Source organism: Dermacentor albipictus, unplaced genomic scaffold, assembly GCF_038994185.2.
Source record: "Dermacentor albipictus isolate Rhodes 1998 colony unplaced genomic scaffold, USDA_Dalb.pri_finalv2 scaffold_12, whole genome shotgun sequence".
In the NCBI taxonomy this organism is placed as follows: domain Eukaryota; kingdom Metazoa; phylum Arthropoda; class Arachnida; order Ixodida; family Ixodidae; genus Dermacentor; species Dermacentor albipictus.
Window position 1 is genome coordinate 2858314 of NW_027225566.1, and position 22371 is coordinate 2880684.

A 22371-nucleotide genomic window follows, 5' to 3' on the forward strand; every position below is an offset into this window, starting at 1 on the left:
GTTTAAAACTTCACCTACTGTAGAGAGGTAGGTGAAGGTCGTCTGCTTTTTTAAAAGCACTAAAAAGTCATCTACGTATCTAAAAACCTTTAAAACGAACCCCCCAAAAAATGACCTATCTAAAATTTTATCTACTTTTGCTAAAAAAATATCGGAAAGAATAGAAGCCTCGCAGGACCCAATGCAGATACCGTTGCGCTGCAGAAAATGGATTGAAGCCTGGTGTCTCAGCCCATGAGCTGATTGCAACGAACAAGAAATTGGCCATGAAAGCAAGAAATGAAGGGGCCCGGGACCGCTGTCTTCTTGAGGGTGTAGACTGTCTGCGAAAGGGCTCACCAAACGTTCTTGACGCGCAGAATCGTAGAAATGTGTTAAATGGTGTGGTTTCTTTGTTTAAAAAAATAACCTTATGCTTGTTCAAGCAGACAAAGAGACAGGGTTTGTTGTTCTACCAAAGGGAATGTACAATGAAAAAGCGCAAGTGGCAATCAATAAGAATTTTGAGCCTATTAAGAAGAGTGCCGTTAGGGTCAAGACGAAGTTTATTAACTTCTGCAGGGAATTAAATCTTGAGAAACTTGCGAGGGATATTGCTAATAGCAGAGGTAGTAGCCTAAACGCATTTTTTACAGCCAAGACCCCGAAACCAGATATTCCATTCCGGACTATCGTCAGAGAAGAAGGTTCGTGGCAAATAAACGTTAGTCGGTTTCTGCAAAAGCATCTCAAAACGCTTGCTTTGGATGATCCGTTCCTAACAAAGAAATCGACGGATGTCGCGCTGTTTCTTGAGAGCACAGACAACAATGCCTTTGGTTTTTCCGTAGATGTACAAGACTTGTTTCATTCTGTGCCTCAAGATCAGCTTTTGTTGGCTGTTAGAGAATGCGTAGAAGCAAACGGCGAAGTGTCATTCCGGAATTCAACAGGCTTCTCAGTAGATAATTCTATATCGTTATTGCAGTTTTACCTCAAATCTACTTTTATTGTTTATGACAACGTGCCTTTTTTCCAGCGCAACGGCATCTGCATTGGGTCCTGCATGGCTCCTATTCTTTGCGATATTTTTTTAGCAAAAGTAGATAAATATTTAGATAGGTCATTTTTTTTGGGGGGGGGGGTTCGTTTTAAAGGTTTTTAGATACGTAGATGACTTTTTAGTGCTTTTAAAAAAGCAGATGACCTTCACCTACCTCTCTACAGTAGGTGACGTTTCAAACACATTTGACAAGCATGCACTTGGGCTAAATTTTACCCACGAACTACCTGACGCAAATGTCTTGCAGTTTTTAGACCTGAGACTAACCTTTCATGAAAAGCACATTTGCTGGGGCTACTTACCTCGCGCAAAAAAGAACTTGCCGCCTTATGATTCAGCGCATTCCAAAACTGTAAAAAGAGCCATTGCGTCGCACTGTTTGGAATCGTCTCTTCAGAAGTCGTGCTCGCACCTGATGCAGAATAGTTTTGAGAATCAGGCCAGCCGACTTGAGGCGCCGGGGTTCCCCCATTCGGCACTGATTGCGGTGTCTGAGACCCTCCTTCAGAAGCTAAAACTGGGAACACGAGAAAAAGATGACCGTCGGAAGACCGACAAGCCTTTGGTTTTGCCGTACCTGAACAAGACTTCGCACAGTCTTAAGAAAGTAGCCAACAGACATGGTGTTTTCGTTGTTTTTTCGGCACCCAACAAGCTGGCACAGTTATGCCCACGCATCTGCAACTCTAAAAATAGAGGTTGCCAGCTAAAACATGAGAAGCCGTTCATCAAGTGTTCCACAGGAGTGGTCTACGTCATTCGCTTGAAGTGTGGAAAGGCTTATGTCGGCCAAACCGGCCGCTGCATTAATGAACGCTTGGGGGAACATGCCCGAAATTTAAGAAACTTAAAGTAAAAGTACGCACATTTGGTCGCGCACGTAATTGGATGCACAGGATGAGAGGCTCGTTTGGGAGAGACGAAGATTCTCGGCAAGAGTGCCGACGCGACGGCGCGCGTCAGTTTGGAAGCGTTCCACATACACAAATATGGCAGCAATAAGTGCGTAAGCACCCCTTCTGTATCGCTTTTTGCTGCAGAGCTCCATTTTTTGGAAGCGACTGCTTACTGATTTAATTGTATCTTAGTATTCCTCGCCTTTTGCTAGTGTTTTTTTAGCTTTTCGTTTTCTTGTTTTTTCGTGGCTGTTTGCGTTGACTGCTGGAACGTTCGTTCATCGATGCGCATTGTCATTCTCCCCGATTCTATTACTCCCTTCCGCCTTCACTTCTGCCTTTCCCCTTATATAAGGTATCCGTCTTCCGTTAATAAAATTTAGTTGACAGTCAGCGCTTGTGTCCTGTCCTTCATACTTTGTGGTTGCATGTGTTTGCGCTTTAACAGTTTTTATGTCAAATAAATATACCTTTCCATCTTAGGAGGATTCATCAGCCGTGTTCGGACTAGCCATGTTTTACGAAGCTTAAGCACAGATTGGAGGCTGGCAGAGAGCGATTCACACGTTTCCGCCCCGTTTTGTTACCCTTCGCCAAGCACCTGAAGTGCAGCGCTGGAACGCTACAAGTTTTATACCGTTCTACCTACACCTTATAGCGCTGCCTTCACTGCTACAATGTCTCACAACTCTGGGACCCGAGTTCACAAAATGCTCTCACTCCAGAATTCTTCGTAAGAGAATATTCCAGGCAATCCTAAAATGGCTGGACTCATCATTAGCCAAGGGCAAATGGTAAAGAGCATTTAGGAACGAAATGCTGCGTGAATTCACCCCCCTGATTTTTAACAGTAGGGACACACCCTCTTCTACAAAACGCGCAGAACAACAGTGCTAAACACCTAGGTTCCTGAAAGTATTACTGCCCTAGCTCTCAGAGGCGAACGTCACAAGTGCTTTCCTAACTGGCTTACAATGCCAGCGGGTTTGACCAGGTATGCGGGTGATGAGTAAATCTACAACACAAATTTGATATACCTTGCCAGGCTATATATACTGCGCTGAGTGTTCATCTGTTTACAAAGCGTCGTTTCTCATGGCAGCTGGGCATTAGAAGAATGAAGGTTTTCTACGCTCCACCCCAGTTACCAGAGGACCTAGGAAAACTGCGAACACTAAACAGATTTGAAATTAGCTAAACGTAATACAACGAAGCATGCACAGAAGCTTGTTTGCTTATTTGTTTGCTTGTTTAAATGCTTCGTTTTCTGACATTTGCATTCAGAAAGAACGCTCCAAGCTTACCGCCTACGACATCCGTTCTTCATTAAATTCAATAGTAAAAGAAATTACGACTCAGTTATTAAAATCTGACTTGGGGTGCTATGCAGGATGCGCCGAGTTTCTCGTTCACCCGAGTTTTACCCGAGTTTGCTCGACGGCAATCAGTGAACGGAGATAGCGCGGAACGCGCCGAAGGTGCAGGCAAAAAATTATGTAGACAAAAAGCCGCGTATGACAACATGAGCGCACCCTGCGCGGCACGCTGCTTCCACGTTTCAAGCGCAGAAGGCTGCAAAACGAAACGCGCCAGCGCCGCGTATTGTTATCAACGGATTATCGCAACTTAGCGATACCGTGACTGTCCCGCTGTCTGTCTGCACCCTTGCCGTGAGCCGCTTGCCACGCCTTTCCGGCGCGCGTCAAGGGCGTGCCTCATCTTTCGCGCACTGTCTTTCTATTCTGCATCGAATGCGGACAGGGTACATGCGGCGCATTCTTGCACCTACACTTTCACTCAAACGAATACGTTAAAATACAACAAATAAAATAACAAACATTTTTATTTCTTTAGGTATCTGTTTTTCGTTTTCAACGCTAGAAATTTGTGATGAAAAACGGGGATCGAGCAAATTATTAAATTTTGCACTTCTTGCCGCGAGGGGCGACAGGGAGGTGAAAGCTTAGAAGCGGTACATTGAAGCGGGTCGCACGCACGAGGGCGTTCATACGGTGATAAGTCGCCTAGGGGCGCTGCAGTGCTATTCGCAATAAAGCCCCTGAAACTTCGTAAAGTAGTGCCACTCTCCTCCTCCGCCTTCACTCCTCCTCGTTTCTCCTCTCTTTCACGCTCCCTCCTCGACCGTGGCACCGCCTACTTGCTCGAGCGCAGCAGATGACCTTTCGCAGAGTGAATGCACGCATAGCAAGGCAGTGCCTTTAGACGTTCACGTTGGCTTTCCAGCTCCGCGTAACTTCGTGTACAGCATAGAATTTTGAGTCCGATGCTTATACAAATTCAGTAACGGCAGCTTTTGTTTCATTTTTTGATAACTATTTCTTAAAAAGTATCTGACGGAGTGTTAACGCTGTGCGTTGACGACTGCGAATGTATCGCGTGCCCTACAATTAGGTACGCAACATTTGTCAACGGCGTGTCGCAAGATATTGTTGCGAATGGTTGTAAATAACACGTTTACCATCGAATGACAACCTCTTGGCTTCCAGCAAGCCCTCAGCCTAAAGAATCCGCGCCGCCCTTGCCATGTAAATTCGCGGCGCGTATCAGCTATTACGTACAAAGGCTGACGGAGATCACTGCTCTGGAGGCTCGAAAGTGTATTACAAGCTACAGTGCCGCCAACGTGCGTGCTTGCCAATCTAAGCGCGCGCAAAGCCTCAGAGGTGGGCGCTGGTGCTATTATGTTTCTCGTGTCTCAACGCCGACAGAAATACCGCGGCCGATCATCGAGTCGGGACTGTGCGTACACAAGAAAATAAAATGAGTTTTTAGCATTCGTGCGCGAAGCGCGAGTGCGATAACAATGCTTGACCCAATCTCAAACAAGACTACTGTGGCCTTCAGTAATTTTTTTAGGTTAATGACTTATCACGAATAACACTTCATTGAGCGTTGGTTCGTCCGTTTACTAAGTGACGTACTTGTCGCGAACCGAGTTGTACTGAGGTGCATGCATTGAGGACGGTTGCACTCCCTTCGAAGTAACATTTGCGAGATATGACTTTATTAGTGAAGTCATGATCGCGCAAAGAATCCCCCCGCCATGACGCGGCCGAAATTGCGGCAAGTGAAATGATGTTTTATCCATAGGTCAGAATGATATGAAACGGCATTCGAGTTGCAACAGTTTATTTTCACATAGATGCATTACAGATTTGCCTTTGCAGTCACAAGTCCGTGTGCACCATTTATTGTCTCATTGCGTAAATAAACGCACCAGCCTAAGAGTCCTACAGCAAGCGCGTCTCATTTAGGCATAGTGACCGTAGAAACTAATGGTAGCATAGACGAGCAAGCGAAAGACTATATGAGCGCGCGAACTAAACGAGCGAGCAAACGACTAAACGAGCGCGCGAACGAACGAGCAAACGACTAAGCACGAACGACGACTAATCCAGCCAGCGAACGGGCGGGCGACCGCACGTTTTCTTTGCGAGTGCTGCACCGCCGCATCTTAAGCTTCGCACACTTTAAAGCTCACGCCAATTAGCACATACGTCTCAATTACCTATGATGCGGTCGCTCGACGACGAACGCACCGCGTAACACGGTTTCGGGAGAGCACGCACGCTTTTCATCGGTGCCTCTGTATTGCAAATCCACCGGGCGACCGCCAACGAAGAACACGAACAAATGTGGCAAACAAAGCTAGTCTATCTAAAGAAGGCGAGTAAGTAACCACAAAAGGCAGAGTTGCTCTCCTGAGGCGCTTTCATGATCGAGACTGAAATTTTATCAAAAGGACTGCGCTGAATCTTAAAAATTTCGTAATCACGTTATCGCACGCAACCACCCGTGCCCGCGAACTCAAGCCGGTTGGCGTTCAAAACGATTAAGCGCACTAAATATGACTAACACGACCACGTAGTGCGCATATAAGCAAAGCAGACGTTGCGTAAAAATCATGTTAAAGCGTGCGTACAAATGACAACATGCACAGTGAACTGTGCAATATCTACTACGTTATTGCCCGCAACACAATACACAAGCCGGGCACATACAATACTCTGAGAGAGCCACAACTTACATCACATAGTCGCGCGGAGGAAGTTGGTCGCAAGTTCTCCCTCCCGATTCGGTGAAGCCATGTCTTTCTTAACCCGTTGTGCTTACCGGACGGTATCGCGAACATATTCTTGCCTTTGCTAAAACTATATTGGCATCCAAACGCGCAGCAGGTCATGGTAACAGAAAATGACGTGAAGCGACGTCGCAGTTGCCACAAAACATCCTTCAAGGCGTTCACAAGATCAAAACAACACCGAAGAGGAACGGAAGGAATGCCGACAACAAGCGCCGCTTCTCGAGCAAAGATGGCACTGAAGCCCGACTGTAAACAAACGAAGCCGGCGCAAGGGGCCACGTGATGCCATTAGGCCAATAGCGACGCGGTGTCGGCTTCGGCCAGAGCGCTGGAGGAGGAGGCGGCATTCTTCAAAGCGTGGCACTACATTACGAAGTTTAAGGGGCTTTAATTCGCAATAAAGTCGGTCTTCATCCATGAAGGGTCATGGCAACTCTTTCTCTATTAGGGGAATAGAAACGCAGCGCCGCGGTACGGCTGTTCATCGCAGGCGCTTCACTAGGCAATCCCCCGCTTTACCGACTAAAAACGACACAACAGCTGTCGCTGCCAAATGGCGGTATGTTATTTTAGAGTGCGTAGTGACGCAGTTCAGTGAAAATGTTCCTGTTTATCTTTGTGCGCCAAGCCTCTGCGATACATTGCGAAAAGTGCGTGCTGCCCCAGCGACACAATTCATCGCTTGTCATCGCTTGCCCAGTGAAGGCGCCTCTGAGCGCTTGTGCGCAGTATATGAGTGTGTTGTGCAGTCGAAGGTGCTATCGGATTACCTCTGCTGGAGCCAGCAGCGATCGCAGATGGATATCGTAACGACACCGCAGCACTCGCATTTTGGCAGGTGAGGGCTCTTGTGTGCAGTTATGAAATCAGATTTCGAACGGAGAGAGGTGTTGGAACTGTTGAGTGCGCAGTGCTTGTGATGAAGAAATGCCATGGCACTGGGTCTAGAAGAGCGAGCGATTCTCGGACGCTGATCGTGTTTACGACGCTGTGGCTCCGTTTCATCACCGATGACAGAGCAGCCATCTCAAACGACTGCCGAAATACGCACTCCTCAGCATCGTCGTCCCCCTCGACGCATCGACGCCTTGCAAGCAGCTACAGTGACGTGCCGATAATTATTTACTGTGCGCTACGCGCCACAATGCAGGCAATGAAACCGTGTTGTGCGGCCATCTCAGCCCGAGAAGATGTATGCATAAGCCAGCGACAGTCAACGCTTTGTTTTTGATAGTGGTGCTCAGTACATCACCGACGACAGTGCATTGTGCGTGTTTTGTGTCGGCGGTCAAGATTGTTGATGCCTCTCAGCTCGACACCGCGTCGCTGTTGCCGGAATAAAAGTTGGGCGTGGCCCAACTGTAGTGGGTGCGCGCGCAATAGTTACATGCCTCGCGCGGGGCGTGACCTCTGGTTTTGATTGACAGACGAACTCGTGCTAAACTCGTACATCGCGATACCCCCTCCGAGTTCAACTCGGGAACATGGCGGCGGCAGCAGCAGCCTGTTTCATTGCATCCAGCGGCAGCAAGCGTCAGTATGACCGTCCGGACCCGTTCACCTGCATGACCGACGGGGACTTTCAGCGTCATTTTCGCCTGTCGAAGACATCAGTGTGCTGGCTGTGTGACGAGCTAGGCGAAGACTCTCGTCTGCGGAGACAACGTAGCGGGCTTCATTCGCTCACCGTCGTAGAGCAAGTCATCTGCGGCCTCCGTTTCTACGGGACTGGGAGATTTCAGGGAAGCGTCGGCGCCGAGCGTTACATTGGACGCCATCAAACTACTGTTAGCAACTGTGTCAGAGTTGTGTCGGACGCGCTTATCGATGCGGCAGTGCGTAAACTGTGGCCAGCTTTCCAGAATACCTCGGCGGAGCGGGCATATATAAAAGAATGCTTCCTACTTCGTGGGAACATTACGAACGTAGTTGGGTGTGTCGACGGAACGTACGTAGGAATTAAGGCGCCTTCAATATCAGCGTTACTGTGATTAACAGACTTTTTCGCTGGTTGATCACTTTTTGCGGATTGTTCTAATTGTCTGTCAGGGTGCCTTCCAAATGGCTCATTTTCTTGGGAAAGAGGTTATTTAAGTATAAATAGATAAATGGATATCACAAATTGTGTGAAGTAACCTATGAATCCTAATCTCATAAAGAACTTGGGGTTCTTCATTGGTGAAGTTATTAAGTATGCACAATGCTGAATTTTGGTCATGCGTAATCTATCGGCCGCACTATGAAACAGCGAGGCATTGCACAATTTGTTGCAGCGCGAGATGTGGATGTTGCGCCAAGCCGGTTGTGCTTATGCATTTGTGGTGAAATGAAAATGCATTGAGGATCTTTGTGTGTTGGCTTGCATGAAGCAAATACTTCAGATTGTTTGCTCTGTTCACTGTCGATGCATGTGCCAGAGGTTCAGTGCATCTTCGTTTTTTTCGGGGGGCCGCGTTATTCTGGATGGATAAATTGTATATTTTCGTCTCATAATGGGGCTCTAATTCTTAAGCAGTAGAACAATGCACATCTGATACTCTGCCGAACTCTCTACGTGAAGATGTCATGAACCACCAAGGCAAAATTACATATCGGGAGAAATGTGGTGCAGATGCCAATGAAAAGTGGGTCTTTAAGCCACCATGATAAAAATAAAAATTGCAGAGCAAATAGACCATTTGTACAGCTTTAGAGCAATGATTACACAATACGTGTCTATGCCCAAACGAGTAAACGCTTGCCGCAATGCCAAAGTAGGCTGAGCGACATGCAGCATATATTGGCATTGAACATGTCTCGTAACCGTTATTTTTATTGTAAGCCCTCGCTGTCACACCTTTCCCTCCAGCACTCCCTTTACTGAAACGTGGCACTGTCTTTCCATTGGCGTCATGATGATAATGGTAACGGCAGCAGCAAGGCTGGTTAATGCTTGCCTCTTTGATTCTTGTCAGTTTAGTGGTAGAGAATACGGCACGTGCATACATACAGCTGTGCTGCAAAATTTAACATTTGTGATTTTTTGGAGAGCTAATTTGTGTTGCGAAATTTCAAAGATGTGCACCATTGTGGCCTAATAACTAGAGCATTGGTGAGGTTGAAGACGGTGTATTGGTATCGAAGCTTGAAGTTTAATTGCACAAGAATTTGACGGGACACAAAGAGAAATACACACAGGAGAATGCTTTGCTGTGTGTGTTACACTTCTTTGTGTGCCGTTGAATTGTTGTGCGATCCAACTTCAATTAGAGCATTGGGCTTCTTTGGTGCAGGACCGAGGAAGTGTGAGCTATTCGACAACATGCCAGTGCCTTGCCACACAATTATGGAAGTCGGAAGGTTTGCAAACAAAGCTTTGCTTTCAAATCCACCTGCTAATGTAATACAAGCACTGATTGAAAGAAGCATCATACAAAAATAGTGCTGAAATCAATGGCCTGTGAAAAGTGTAATTCGTATATAGGCACTGTTAACATAATAGGTGCCATACCGGCCTTAAAATTGTACTCGACAGAGCAGTTTGTTTCCGATGTGAAGCACAACCTCCCATTACATGCTGTGCAAATAACCAAGCTCGGTTTGTTTTGACGTGCTACACAACATTCAGTGTAATCTGATTTTGATTCTAAAGAAGTGCCAAACACCATCTCTTTTTCAAGGATGTCATGGGAATATTTGGCGAGACCTTTTCCAGCCCCTCATAATGGAAGTGTGGCCAGCCAGCTTTGCTTGGATGCCTTTATAGATTTCTGCTCCTGATCATTGTGTGCTATCAAGTTGCAGAAGTCTATGCAACTGGTGCAAGGCATTACGTGTTTCTATAGTCGGATACAACTTTAGGAGGCTGCGGAATCTGCACTTTAAGGCAGGTGAACACAAGCCTGCACCAATGGGCACGCACTCTAGACTGACATCGTGCCGCCGGACAGAAGGCAGGTGAACACAAGCCTGCACCAATGGGCACGCAATCTAGACTGACATCGTGCCGCCGGACAGACTAATACCTGCTGGTTGGAGAGGGACTATTTCTTTAGACGTGTAAGCAATCGGCTGCTGCGCTTTGATCATCTGGGTGGGGCCTCTCCTTCTCTCCTGAAGTTTTATACGACTGTAAAGGCTGCTGCTTTTCATACAACACAAAAGGACAAAGTGTACAATTACTTGGCCTATGAAATGGATACATCAGAAGTGTGCTATGCAAGGGCTTAAGATGTGTGAAATATGGTACATGCAATTATAAGACAATGTTAAAGAATATGTGGTATCGAACATGCATGTAATGGCACATTTGAATCAGGGAGTTTGGCAGTCATATGCACAGTCTATAGGTGATAGCATTATTAAGCTCCTGCTGTTTTCTGTCTTCATTGTGAATTACACACACCGTTCATCTTGTGGCTAATCAACACGCACTGTATTCTTGCACATAGAAAGAAGAAACAGCACAATGACGTGTATGCTGCATTGGTGTATTTTTTATTTACATGGTCCAAGAGTGGCACAGGTTGTCTTACGTTTCTGCCTATTTTAAAGGGACACCAAGTGCATGTTACAAGTCTCCTAATATGCACAGCAGAATGTTTACTGCAATAATTTTATTCATGTTCTTGAATAATAAACAAAATATTAAACTGAAGGCTCCTTTATAAGGTGCCTTCTGTGGGCTCAACAGGAGAGCAGTGAGGGCACCGATACTACTGTTGCAGAGCAGCCCTCTGGACCTCTGCCACACTCTCAAGAGCACGTGCCTGGTGCTCGCCTACTGCCACCAGGCAATTGAGTGCCTCCAGCAGCAGAATGTTTTGCTGCAAAAAAGTGTATGGAATGAATCAGCCGCATACAAACCATTATTTACAAAGAAAAATGCTCGTTTCACTATTAGTACTAAGTGCCCTTAACTGTGGAAGCCTCTAGTGTAGTATGCATAATAAAACAATGCGTTGGGGCAACGTTGCTTTATTTTTCATAACTGGGGTTTTCTTTTTCAGAGCCAATTGTCATGTTGATTAGTGTGCCAGCAGCTGAGGTGGCACCGCACCTTCACGAGTCTCTACTGTCAGCACCACAAACCTATTTTTGTTCGCTGCAAAACAAATGCCTCACCCTACAATCCCGTCTTATACGAGCTGATTGCATCCTATGCCTACAAACATCATATTTTTGTCTCATTACGCAATTTTCTACCATCCTCGGCTGTAGTTCTCTCTCCTTGACATCCATTCTGTCATGCTTATGTAATCACCTGATATGAATTGGCAACAGGTGATCGAATACGTGCATGGCCTGCCTGCCGATTCCTTTCTTTTTTCTTAATCTCAACTAGCATATCAGTTGCCATGGTTTACTACGCCACTGTCTTCCTGCCTTAATGCTATCTCCAACAATTTTTGTTACTTCGCTTTCTGCACAGTCCTTGACATCTCAAGTTTCTTTGTTAACCTCCAGGTTTATGTCCCATATTGCATAACCGGTGGAATGCAATGATTCTAGACTTTTTTCAAGGATATCGGTCACATGGTGATCACGATTCGGTAATGCCTTCCATGTGCTGTTCAACCCATGAAATTTTTGTATAAGTTTCCAGCTTTATATCAGTACTTGCTATTGATATTTCACTTGGATAAAGATACTCTTCCATAAATTTTGCTGGCTTAATGTCACTCATGAATTTCTGTTATCTCATCAAGTTAGTGAGGGTTACCTTCATCTTTTCCATATTTTCGCGGGCCCACTTGCATGTAAAAGCACGAACACTCATTGGTTCTCACTGCCTTCTTTAAACTGCTAGACATTCAGTTCGTTACTACGAAAGTGGTTTAATCCGTGCACTCTTATTATGCTAAATATGAAACAGTAGAAATATACTTACCTGCAGTTTGTCGATGTCTCCTTCACTGTGTTGGTAGCGAGATCCATCGTCGGTACCACCTCCTTGTCGCATCGTCGCTATATAGGATCTCTGCCTTTTGCCCACACTATGTAATGTTCGTGACGCTCGCAGTCACACAGAGTGGAGGAACTCAGCGCACTCGCAGAAGCAGCACCGGACAAGTTGTTTCTTCAGCACTTCGCCGTGAACAGTAGGTGCGCGTTGCGATATGTAAAATCGCCGAAGCTATTGGCAGTCTTACCGGGTGCACGGGAAGATTGCCCACGGAGGAACAGAACTATCCAAGAAATAGTGGCCATCGTCGAGCCTGATCACTACGTCGCGCACTGCAAGCTCGTTGTACGGGTTTGTTTACACTGGGCCTCTCTGATGCTTAGCCGCCATGCTTGCCCGTTGAATGGATGTGATGACGCCACTACAGCGTTCCCTCGTGGTATAATGCGAAGCGTACTAAATTACAAATAAGTCTAAGACGCATTCAGTGCACATCTCGTAAGCTTCAAAATACTTCTAAACCACGTTAAAGTAACTTATAATACTGTACTAAATGCATTTGCTTTACAACTTGCTTCTGCATGTAATGCACTCGGTGGAACGACAAACAAGTGAAAGAAGGCACGACCATGCACCGACGGTATGATCACGTGAGCCCCAGTTTGTCGACCGCCCAGAAGGCAACGCCCAAGGAATGATAGCCAGCCAGAGTGAATCTTGATAAACCAATGAAACTGGAGGCTTGTCGAAAGATAAACTGTGTCTCGGTACCATTCGTGCTTTCATATTGGGGTGTCGCCAGAGCTCGTGAAGATCCCGAGTTTCGCCAAACTCGACGCATCCTGCATAGCACCCTTGATATGTATTTTTTGCCCCCTTCAGTACGCTATTCAGAGTCGCGTCGTTCTTAGGCTGATTATGGCTTAGAGCATTGATAAGTGTATAGTAAAGAACCGAAAGGAGATGTGAACTAGAAAGGAAGAAAAATGCACGGCAGGTCTAAATCACGCTTAGTTTGTCCTAGGAAATATCTCTGCGCTATGCAAATCTTAATTGCTATTCCTCAACTTTTAATTGCCGATTTCTCCAGGGCACAGAAAAAGGGCTGCAAATAACAGACACGAGTGTGGCAGTACGCGTCAGTTACCCCAGTTTTCTCACAAAGGCAAACGCCCGCTTATAAGCTAAAAATACCAGCATTAAACTGTCTGCACAGGCGATCGGTGAGTTGATTTCGCTGTCATCCCACTCAAGAAGACTGTCCCGTCAGTGAACTTCATTAGATTGATATTTGAAACTTCGTTAAACAGCGCACGGAAGCTCACAGGCAAAAAAAAAAAAAACAAGTGGCCTTCGACGTTCATTCTCTCGAGAAGTCCTGCGGTGCTTAATAACACAGTCCCCGAAGCTAATAAATTAGATCACTCCTGCAAGGAACTGCTTTGTGTCGTAAGAAGTGTTCACTATCGAAAGTTTCCTATAATTGACTTCCTTTTCGCAGAAAGTGGTAATACTAAATGTACTAACTTTGCCGCACGACACAATAACTTTGTGCCATGCGTAGTCACAATCAACAAAGGGGGTTTCTGTGCCCAGTATTACGCTACATAACGGTTTCTACCGGTTACTTTTGTCATTGTCGAAGGCAAATGTAACTTCGAATGATGACATGCATTTCACTCGGGTATACAGTGGGAATAACTATACTCTCGGCAATGTATAAGACTACATTGCTGTTGTGTTTGTGGACATGAGATTTCTTGAACTATATAAGCCGACATACGCAGTACGTCGTACCGTTAACAGCAAAGGCAAGACTCATAAAGTCCTTCAGTGGAAAGCGCTATTTGCCATGGCGTGCCGCTTTCGCTAATAATATGTCGAACATCAGGGTTCAGTAGCCCCTGCTCTTGCACGATGCTTTAGTGGCAAGTGCTTTCTCGTGCAGGCTAGCCCGTATCCTTTATCTGGCCTATTGAAAATAGGTGTAGAATATATATATATATATATATATATATATATATATATATATATATATATATATATATATATATATATATATATAAATATATATATATATATATATATATATATATATATATATATATATATATATATATATATATATATATATATATATATGTATATGCCCAGCTACCTTAGAACACTTGTGCGGTTAGCTAAATCGCCCTCAAAGTGCTGTATTCTCATCGTACGCTGCTACTCGCTGTACATAGTCAACTTTCAATCAGGTAGACCAGTAGTGAAATTGTAAAGAAAATAAACGAGGTCATCCAGGACTTAGCTGGGTACTAGAAGCCCGAACAGATTGCGCTGTCGATCGGTATAAGCAGCTTTTGACCAATGTTTGACCAAGCTGCAAACGGCAAACATTAAGCAGGCAAATTAATAGCTGGAAAGTTGGCTCTTCGAGCGCTTGTGGCTCGAAAAACGTGAAGCCTTAGCGGCGAAAAAACGAAATTTGACGATCAAGCCGCCACGCGTAGACGTCGCCGAACAAAGGCGCAGGCTACATATACCAGAAGCCGAGTTTACGAAGGTTTGCGTTCGTAACTCCTGCTTCATCATTGGTCGTCGCCTTCGCTAATCATGTGTGAAGCGCCACGATTGCTGGGCATCTGGTCTGACCAACAGTAGCCCTATTAGTACTTCCTAGTAAACTCAGACGGACTCAGATGCTTCTTTATTCTTTGTCGTCTCTTTTTTCTCCCCCTTGCCGGAAAACTCTATTAAGCCATCAGTTTCGGCTTTGGCTTGCATCAAATGCAGTTTAAAATTTTCCGGTAATAAGGAGCAACTCACTACTCCAGGCAAGTCGTTTCTACCATCTGTGGTGGCGCCATGGAAGGCTGTGCCATTTTCCACAAAAACGCTCTTGCACTAATATTGTTTGTACGAGAAAATTTCTGCCAATCCTGACGTTGGACTTACAATTATTGAAGGCGTCCAGCCAATGACAAAGAACATTACAAACGAAGGGCTTTGTGAATCAGGCCTATGTTTCAGAATTTCGCTGTTTCTGCCATCAGTCGTTTTCTAACGTACAAACCTTATGCCTTTGGTAAACGCTACTTAAGCAGCAACTTTGGCGACGCATTTGCCGCTTTTTCTTGATATATTTTATTCAGATTCCGTTGCAGGGCATAATTTTTTTTACCGTCACGTAACAATAACAGAACAGCCTGGCAAACAGCTTCCGTCATACTTTCTATAACCGTCGCCGCGTTCGATATTGAATTGTGGGATATATAACAGCTCAGGCAAAACGGCGGCCAGTGGCTTCATCGTCTTGTCTGCGCACGGCCCGAAGAACTGCCATGGGCTTGAACTTTTTGTGCAAACAATCAAGTGACCTACATCGCTTTTGTTAGGAAAAGAAATAAAAAAAAAGTCTGCCTCGCTTAGATGCCCCTGTCACTACTCTCTCAATTTGGAGCGAAAAGGTAAATAAATCTAAAGCAAGAACTTCTGAAAACGGACTCGGGTTATCACTTCATTTTTCTCTTCCGGCTATCTTTAGATCAACTAGTGCCATTCCTATCGCACGAAGGTACACTCGAATCGATAAATCGACTTAGAGAACTTGTATTCGAGCTCCACGCGATAGACTAAATGTGCTTTTCCGCGCACCATGCATAACATTACCTTTCCTTCGAGCAAAATATAAACATACATCTTCGAAAACGAATTACGCCTGTTTTACTGCACACCGGCTAATGTTCGCACGCGCGCCGTTCCCTTCATCTTTCCCCTTACCCTTTTTTGTTTCCTCCAGCCTCGAAAAAAAGAAAAGAAAGCTAAAAAGCTCCCCTTCCTCCAAAACAAGAAAAAAAGAGAGAAGAAAAGAAATATTTCAATGCATGTTGAAAAGGATGAAAATGGTACACATAACTTCAAACACATAACATTCTCACCACGTAGACCAAAGGCACCTTGCATGAAATGTGTCCCGTGTTTTCAGATAGTTAATAACGAGCAATGCACGCTAGGGCAAAATAAAACGCGATGCAATGGTCTACAAGCGTGAGCTTAGCATATCGCTGTTTTACGACAATTAAGTGCGAAGAAGTCACAGCGATACCAAGCGCAAAATAAATAATACATTAGGTGTAGTAAAATGGGCATCATTTAGCAAGCCATTACCTGCGACCTGCGGGAAGTATTGACAGTGACGCAACAAGCTGCGCAGCGCTATGATAGGGAGCCATAAAAGCTCGGGTTCGGAGCTCGAGCACAAGAGTAGTCTAGTCTAGTCTGGTTAGCTCAGATGGTAGAGCGGCTGCCCCGGAAAGGCGGTGGTCCCGAGTTCGAGTCCCGGACCAGGACAAATTTTTCTTCAACTATGAGGCTTTCTTTTCGAGGAACCCGTATGGGTTTCCTTTGAAGCAATTGCTACGAACGGGTGGATGCCTGATTTCCTTGTATTCACTAGTAACCTATGTTCCATGTGTGCGCCAGGTGTATTGAGGACTTTCTGTGGTCATCTGTGCACGAGCTTGCACGTGTATAGCTTAATAAAAAAATAGATTATGGGGTGTTACGTGCCAAAAGCACGATCTTAATATGAAGCACGCGCAGCGGGGGCTGCAGAAGTTTAGACCACTTGCGGTTTTCTAACGTACACCTAAATCTAAGTACACAGGTTTCTTCGCATTTCGCCCCATGGAAATGCGTCCGCTGTGGCCGCGATTCGATCCTGTGACCTCCTGCTCAGAAGGCCAACACCATAGCCAGTAAGCAACATCGGCGAGTCGAGTTTAGCGTATTGCTAAGCTCGTGTGCACGTACATCACCCTTCCTATCCCGTTTCTTTTCCGCATCAAAAACAGAATTACATCGTTTTTACATGCCAACACGAAGTCGTAGCCGAATCCACATCAATGAAAAATGCTCAGAGCTGGAGTGTGAGATTCGTACATGGCTGTACGCACCCGCCGAAATAGAAACAAAGGGAATGACTGCGATAATGCGCGCACGGTCAGTAACGATGCAAATTCATGGACAGTCTACTAAAGATGGAAGAAAAGAACGGGAAAGAAAACGGTCTGCTGTCACTCACGTCACCATTGTCTGCCTCCGAGTACTCCCCGCTGCCAACCGGCTGTGAGTAAGAAGAGAGAGAGAGAAAGAGACAGATTAAGATATCAATCAATCTGGAGTCCACTGATTCTCAGACAAAGCAGTATCGGCGGTTAGCAGTAGCCGGCAATTCACTCACCATGTGACTACATACTTTAAGTCAGCGCATCCATTCCAACTAGAACAACTTTATACCTTACCATGTCACTACGACGTCGACCCGACGGCGACGGCATGTCACGCCTTATGCGTGAAGTGAAATGGTAGAACAATGAACGCAGCTGGGAGAAGTCCGCCGTGTCCAGCAGAAATGCCAATAAGTGTTAGCTGATTGCGCCAAGTCGAGCTACAGATGTAAGTCAATGCTTCGCAGGGTAAATAAACCGAGCACAATGACATCTAAAGAGAGCACGACAGTGGCGATATATAGTTTTAACTGTGCAGATTCATTAAATGGCATTTAAAAACACCCACACAGACGTACTGCGGAAACAAAAGGTTGTCAATGATATCACTAATTGTTGAGAAATTAAAGGGAAAAACGGGGTAATCTCGTCTACTCATTGACAGGTATGTAAAATGACCTACAGAAATATGCGTTATTTTTTTTCACTAGTTATTGTGCACCACACAGTGAAAGACAGAACATGTCTGAACAGAAGACAAAACACTCCTGCCCAAGGCCTGACACTCAGGGCGGCAGTATGTATCAAATAAATAAATAAATAAATGTCACTAGTCCAGCTGGTTCATGGCCTGTAGTTGAAATAGTCAAGGACAACTAAGCACCACCGACAAAGGCTGACAGCTTCATTCGTCTACCTGCAGTATAAAACACTAATCCGAACGAAACGCTAACACACCTTGAGCGATGAATGTAAATGCCAGACGGCGAGTATAAAATCGTGCCCTTTTCTGCGCCGCCTAATCACCAAACAGTTCAGCTTTCAATGGCACCGTTCGCATTTCTTATCGTTCTCTCTCACCAAGTTACTTTGTCAACGGCACAGAAGAGCACCGCTTTTGTTGCCATTCATGAGGTATTAATGGCTTCTCTTTTCGCGCTGAACGGCGGAGTCGAAAGGCGCGGCTACTCGACGCTAAACACACGCAACCGTCAAGTAAAGCAAAGATAAACTACTAGATAGCGAGCAGAAGAAAAATAAAAGGGGAGGCAGTGCGTGCAGAAACGAAGGAAACGGGCTGACACACGCCGATGCTGAGTCAGCGCGACTATAAGTCCCCGACGTGGCTTGAGGCGTCGGAGGATATACCAGCAAGTGGAGACCGGGGATGAAGCCATCCATCAGGAGCTGGAAAGAACCTCGTTTGAATTACAAAGATGGCCTCCGCGGCCTTCAGTGGTGGAAAGAAGGGGAGGCGGTGAAGGGGGAGGTCAACCGGCGACGCGTCCTTTTCGGACAAGCCCCATTGAACGGCGCTCAAGGAGACACCCCGCTGTCGAAAGGGACGCTGTCTGTGACGCCGGAAATGAAGTCTTCGATCGGCAAGAGACGTGTCGTATAAGACGTCTTTCCCTACTTGTCGCCTGGTCTTGCGATCATCTTGGGAATATCATCGTCGCTGTATAGCTGTTAGGTGACTCGGCGGAAAATCATGTGCCAACCGGCGTTCAGATTCTTGTTGATGACTTTTTTTCGTCAATGTTCTTGCGTCGTTTCCGTAGGAAACGGCTAGGCGGGTACTTGGTTCTCTCCTGATACTAAATTTTCGCTCTCCTGCACGCTTAGGGTGCTTGCTGCATATTGTTTTTGTTTTTGACTGTATTTTTACTCCACGTTAAGGCTGGTTAAGAAAACGGGACGTGGAATTGCGAAGAAAGTGCCTACCTGGAGGAAATGGGCATCTCGTGGTGACTGGGGCTGATATTTAAAGAAGAGGCACCTGAGTACCGTGCATACCGCTAGGACTAACAATGGTAGAATAGGTGCGTGCCTAGACTGTCGTTAACAGCAGGAGGGCAACCAAGCAATATTCTCTTCGAGATTGGCTGTCTTCTGAGACAGATATTTATTTGGAAGAGACGAGTATTCTTCAAAGGAAAACGCACCGCATGCCTTTGCAAACAACCTTCCACTATTTATTGTTCAGGGCCTGTGCTGCGACGCCTTGGGCACCGTAAAATGGCGTGAAGAAACAGCTGTCAAGAAGGCCCCAATCTTTCATTGCGTTCCCGTGGCAACAACTTCAAGTATAAGATAGGGCTCGCGTGGACGCACCAAACGCAGCAGCCACCGGATACGTCGCAGGATTGGGAAGAAGAAGCATGGGTAAACGCCTCGTCCCATGGCACCGCAGAGCAGGTTGATGTATTACCAAGGATCACGCTCTTACCGCTACGCGAGGACAAGACGCCTAGGCGGAATAAAAAAAATCTTATTTTTGTGAGGGGAGAGGGAAGGGTGGTGGGCCAACCTTAATGCTTTACATTAATTAGAGGTGGTAGCCAGCCAATGCCATACAACCCTTCCGAGCGATAAGATTCGCGAACTCGGCCCTTCTAGTGATTTACCAACTCGTACCACAAGGAACACAGCCAACGGCAACTTCAGTCTTCCTATCTGCAGAATCGTATAAGGCGAAAGGTTAATCCAATACAGGTGCACTAAAATTGGGAACTGGAAATAAAACTGGAAATAGCACTGCAAATAAAACTTGCGAGCAACCTTAAATTGTCATATAATGTAGGCACGTTTTTTAGATCAGTCATGTAGCAATTAAACTAATAATTGCCCGTATTCACAAAAACGTCTTACGCTAAAAGCGTTCGTGCCAGCCTATAGTGAGCAGGACATATTGTTAGCGAAGACGATCACCCAATGAAAAACAGCACTTACGAACGAAAAGGTTTGTGAATACGGCCCGTGAATACTAAGCTTAAGTCCTTCGTGTCCTATTTATAGCACATTACTAATGTTTTCCACTGGGACGGTTTGTAGCGTCGAATGCATACGGAATTTGCAGTTTTCTTTGTATGTTTCACATTGTTTTAAATTTAAGCATCAGAATTATTTTCAGTAAGCATATCTGATTATTTTCTATTTGTACTGATATTGATTTGTATTTGTCTTGATTGTGATTTGCATTTCTCATGTGATTGTCAAGTGACCTTATCGTTATGTTTATGCAGGCTTATGTATGACGTACTCATTGCAGCTAGCTCTGCTCATTAGCCTGGTTCACGTGAATATGTGCATCAGATTGGACCGATAACCAGCCATAGAGGCTAACTGTTCAGTGTATTTCTGTAAATACTTATGCCCATTTTTTTACAATAAACTGCCATTTGGTTTGATTTAAACCCGCCGCGGCGGATCAATGGCTTACTTATAATTGTTTTATAACTTTTATATTTGCCTCATCATAGAGGACCTGTAATTGTAGGCTCAGAAGTTGAGGCCTGCATCGTCGCCGTTTAGAGTTCACAAATGTGAACTGCTCCATGCCTGCCATAAGAGGCAAGGGGACTTGCTATTTCATCACAACACCCTTGCAGTCCTCAGGAATACGACTAAGCGCTTCCTGGATATTGGAAAAGGGCTTCGCGACCTGCCGCGGTAGCTTAGTGGTTATGGCACTACGCTCCTGAGCGCGAACTAACGTGTTCGATTTCCGACCATGGCAACCGCATTCTGGTAGGGGCGGCGAAGTACAAGAACGGTCGGGCAGCGTGCTTTAGGTGTACGTTTAAGAATAACATTAGGTCAAACTTAATACGCCGCTCTACACTACGGCGCTCCTCAAAACCTGCTGTGCTGACTCAGGATGTTGAACCCAGCCGTCTTATTGCGATAGCATTTATATGGACACTTCAAACGCATTTCCGCTCTTATCCAGCGGCTGCTGCGCATGGCGTGGCCGCGCGGGCCCTATCGTGAAAGCGATCTACAGTGGGTACAGAGTCTAGGCAGTTTAGGTGCGCCGAGGGCTGACAGTTTCTTATGACCTGTGCTTCCGACGTTTCGTTAGCGCCGAAAGAACAGTCAGCGAGAAGGTCAATTCGCTCGATGCTGCTGCCACTCTTCCTCACGCCAGCGTATTGACCGCAAGTGTCCGCGCTCGTCGGGTGAGATGAGTTTACCTTCACCTGTGCGCGTTTGACACCATGCTTGTTAATTTAGTTAGTAAGCGAATGTGTACGAGTCTATAAGGCCGATAAATCTGTCTACTAATATGCTATAGCAATCGATGCTTCGCCTTTTGGGCGAAACTGCGACTTTTTCCACGAGCCTCTGTCTCCACCCGGTCCAAGGTTACCCAGTCTGTGAGATTTAATTGTGCTAGTCCCTGCGAGTGTTCATTCAGAGTGAGTTGCACGGGTTTTGTGGAGCCTTCACAAGAGCGAAAAAGAGAGAAAAAGCTTTTTCTGTAGCACAGAACCCGTTGCGGTGAAACCTGCCTTGTACCGGTGCACGGCGGTGCTGAAATAGTTCTGCAATGCACAAACGAACACGAAATAGTTCTGTTTAAGCAGCGACATTTAATACTAGTGAAAGCTCGTTAATTTGAACTTCAATAATTCGAATTTATGGATAATACGAACTGTACGATTTGGTCCGGCCAAGCTCCACAGAAGTCTATGTATAAAAAAGTCCGTTAATTCGAACGCGAGAAGGTTCCCTCACGGATAAGTCGAACTACGCTCGCCTGACACACGCCCAGAGAAGCGCGCCTACTGCCTGCTCACAAGGCTGTATTGCCTCCGAAACGGAGAGAACGGCGAGAGAAGGCAAAATCGGAAAAAAAACTACCCGACGCGGGGTCAGCCAGAAGGCAGCGGCGGCTGCCGCCTCTCCGTTCTACGTAACCTCCGAGACTTCTTGCCCATTGCGAATCTCGGAGGCTTTGCAAATCTTGTACAGCTGCTAATGTTGTGCGGAGATGGCACGGCAAGCTCCAAAACACAGCGAATCAAGTACGTCGCAGCAGCGCTTGCAATCAAGAACCAACGAATCAGGGCCTTCGCCACATTCACATGTTCAGCGTCTTTGTCTCGGCAGTTTTCATCGGTTGTGCACCTCTGTTTTCAGCTTAGGAGGTATCGGCCGTCGCGATTCATTGTGATGGTGTTAAGCCTTGGCTAACGTTCGTTTCGGTGGACATCGGTGGTGTGGCACAGTCGGACCCAGAGCTTCGACTTGAAGATGGCGTGTGCCCGCGGCACACGCCATCACTTTCTGACACGACAAATTTCTGACATGCCCTACTGCTTCCAAATCGCAGTGTACTGTTGCCCTCCTTCACTTTCGTTAGTTCGAACTTTCGTTAATTCGAACTGAAGCGGCTTCCCCTTGCGGTTCGAATTAACGAGCTTTTAGTGTAT

The 22371-nt window shown here is 45.8% G+C and overlaps 1 protein-coding gene across 4 annotated transcripts in view; it reads right to left on the reverse strand.

Annotated features, from left to right (window-relative positions):
- Positions 1-22371, reverse strand: part of LOC135921356 (collagen alpha-1(XVIII) chain-like) — an 840088-nt gene that overhangs the window by 343256 nt on the left and 474461 nt on the right. For 2 of the 4 annotated variants that reach the window (XM_065455689.1, XM_065455687.1), the window contains exon 3: positions 17008-17049. The exons of the other annotated variants lie outside the window; for them this stretch is intronic. In XM_065455689.1, the coding sequence (XP_065311761.1) occupies positions 17008-17049 (42 nt within the window). The remainder of the gene's footprint in view (positions 1-17007; positions 17050-22371) is intronic. 4 annotated transcript variants of the gene reach the window in all.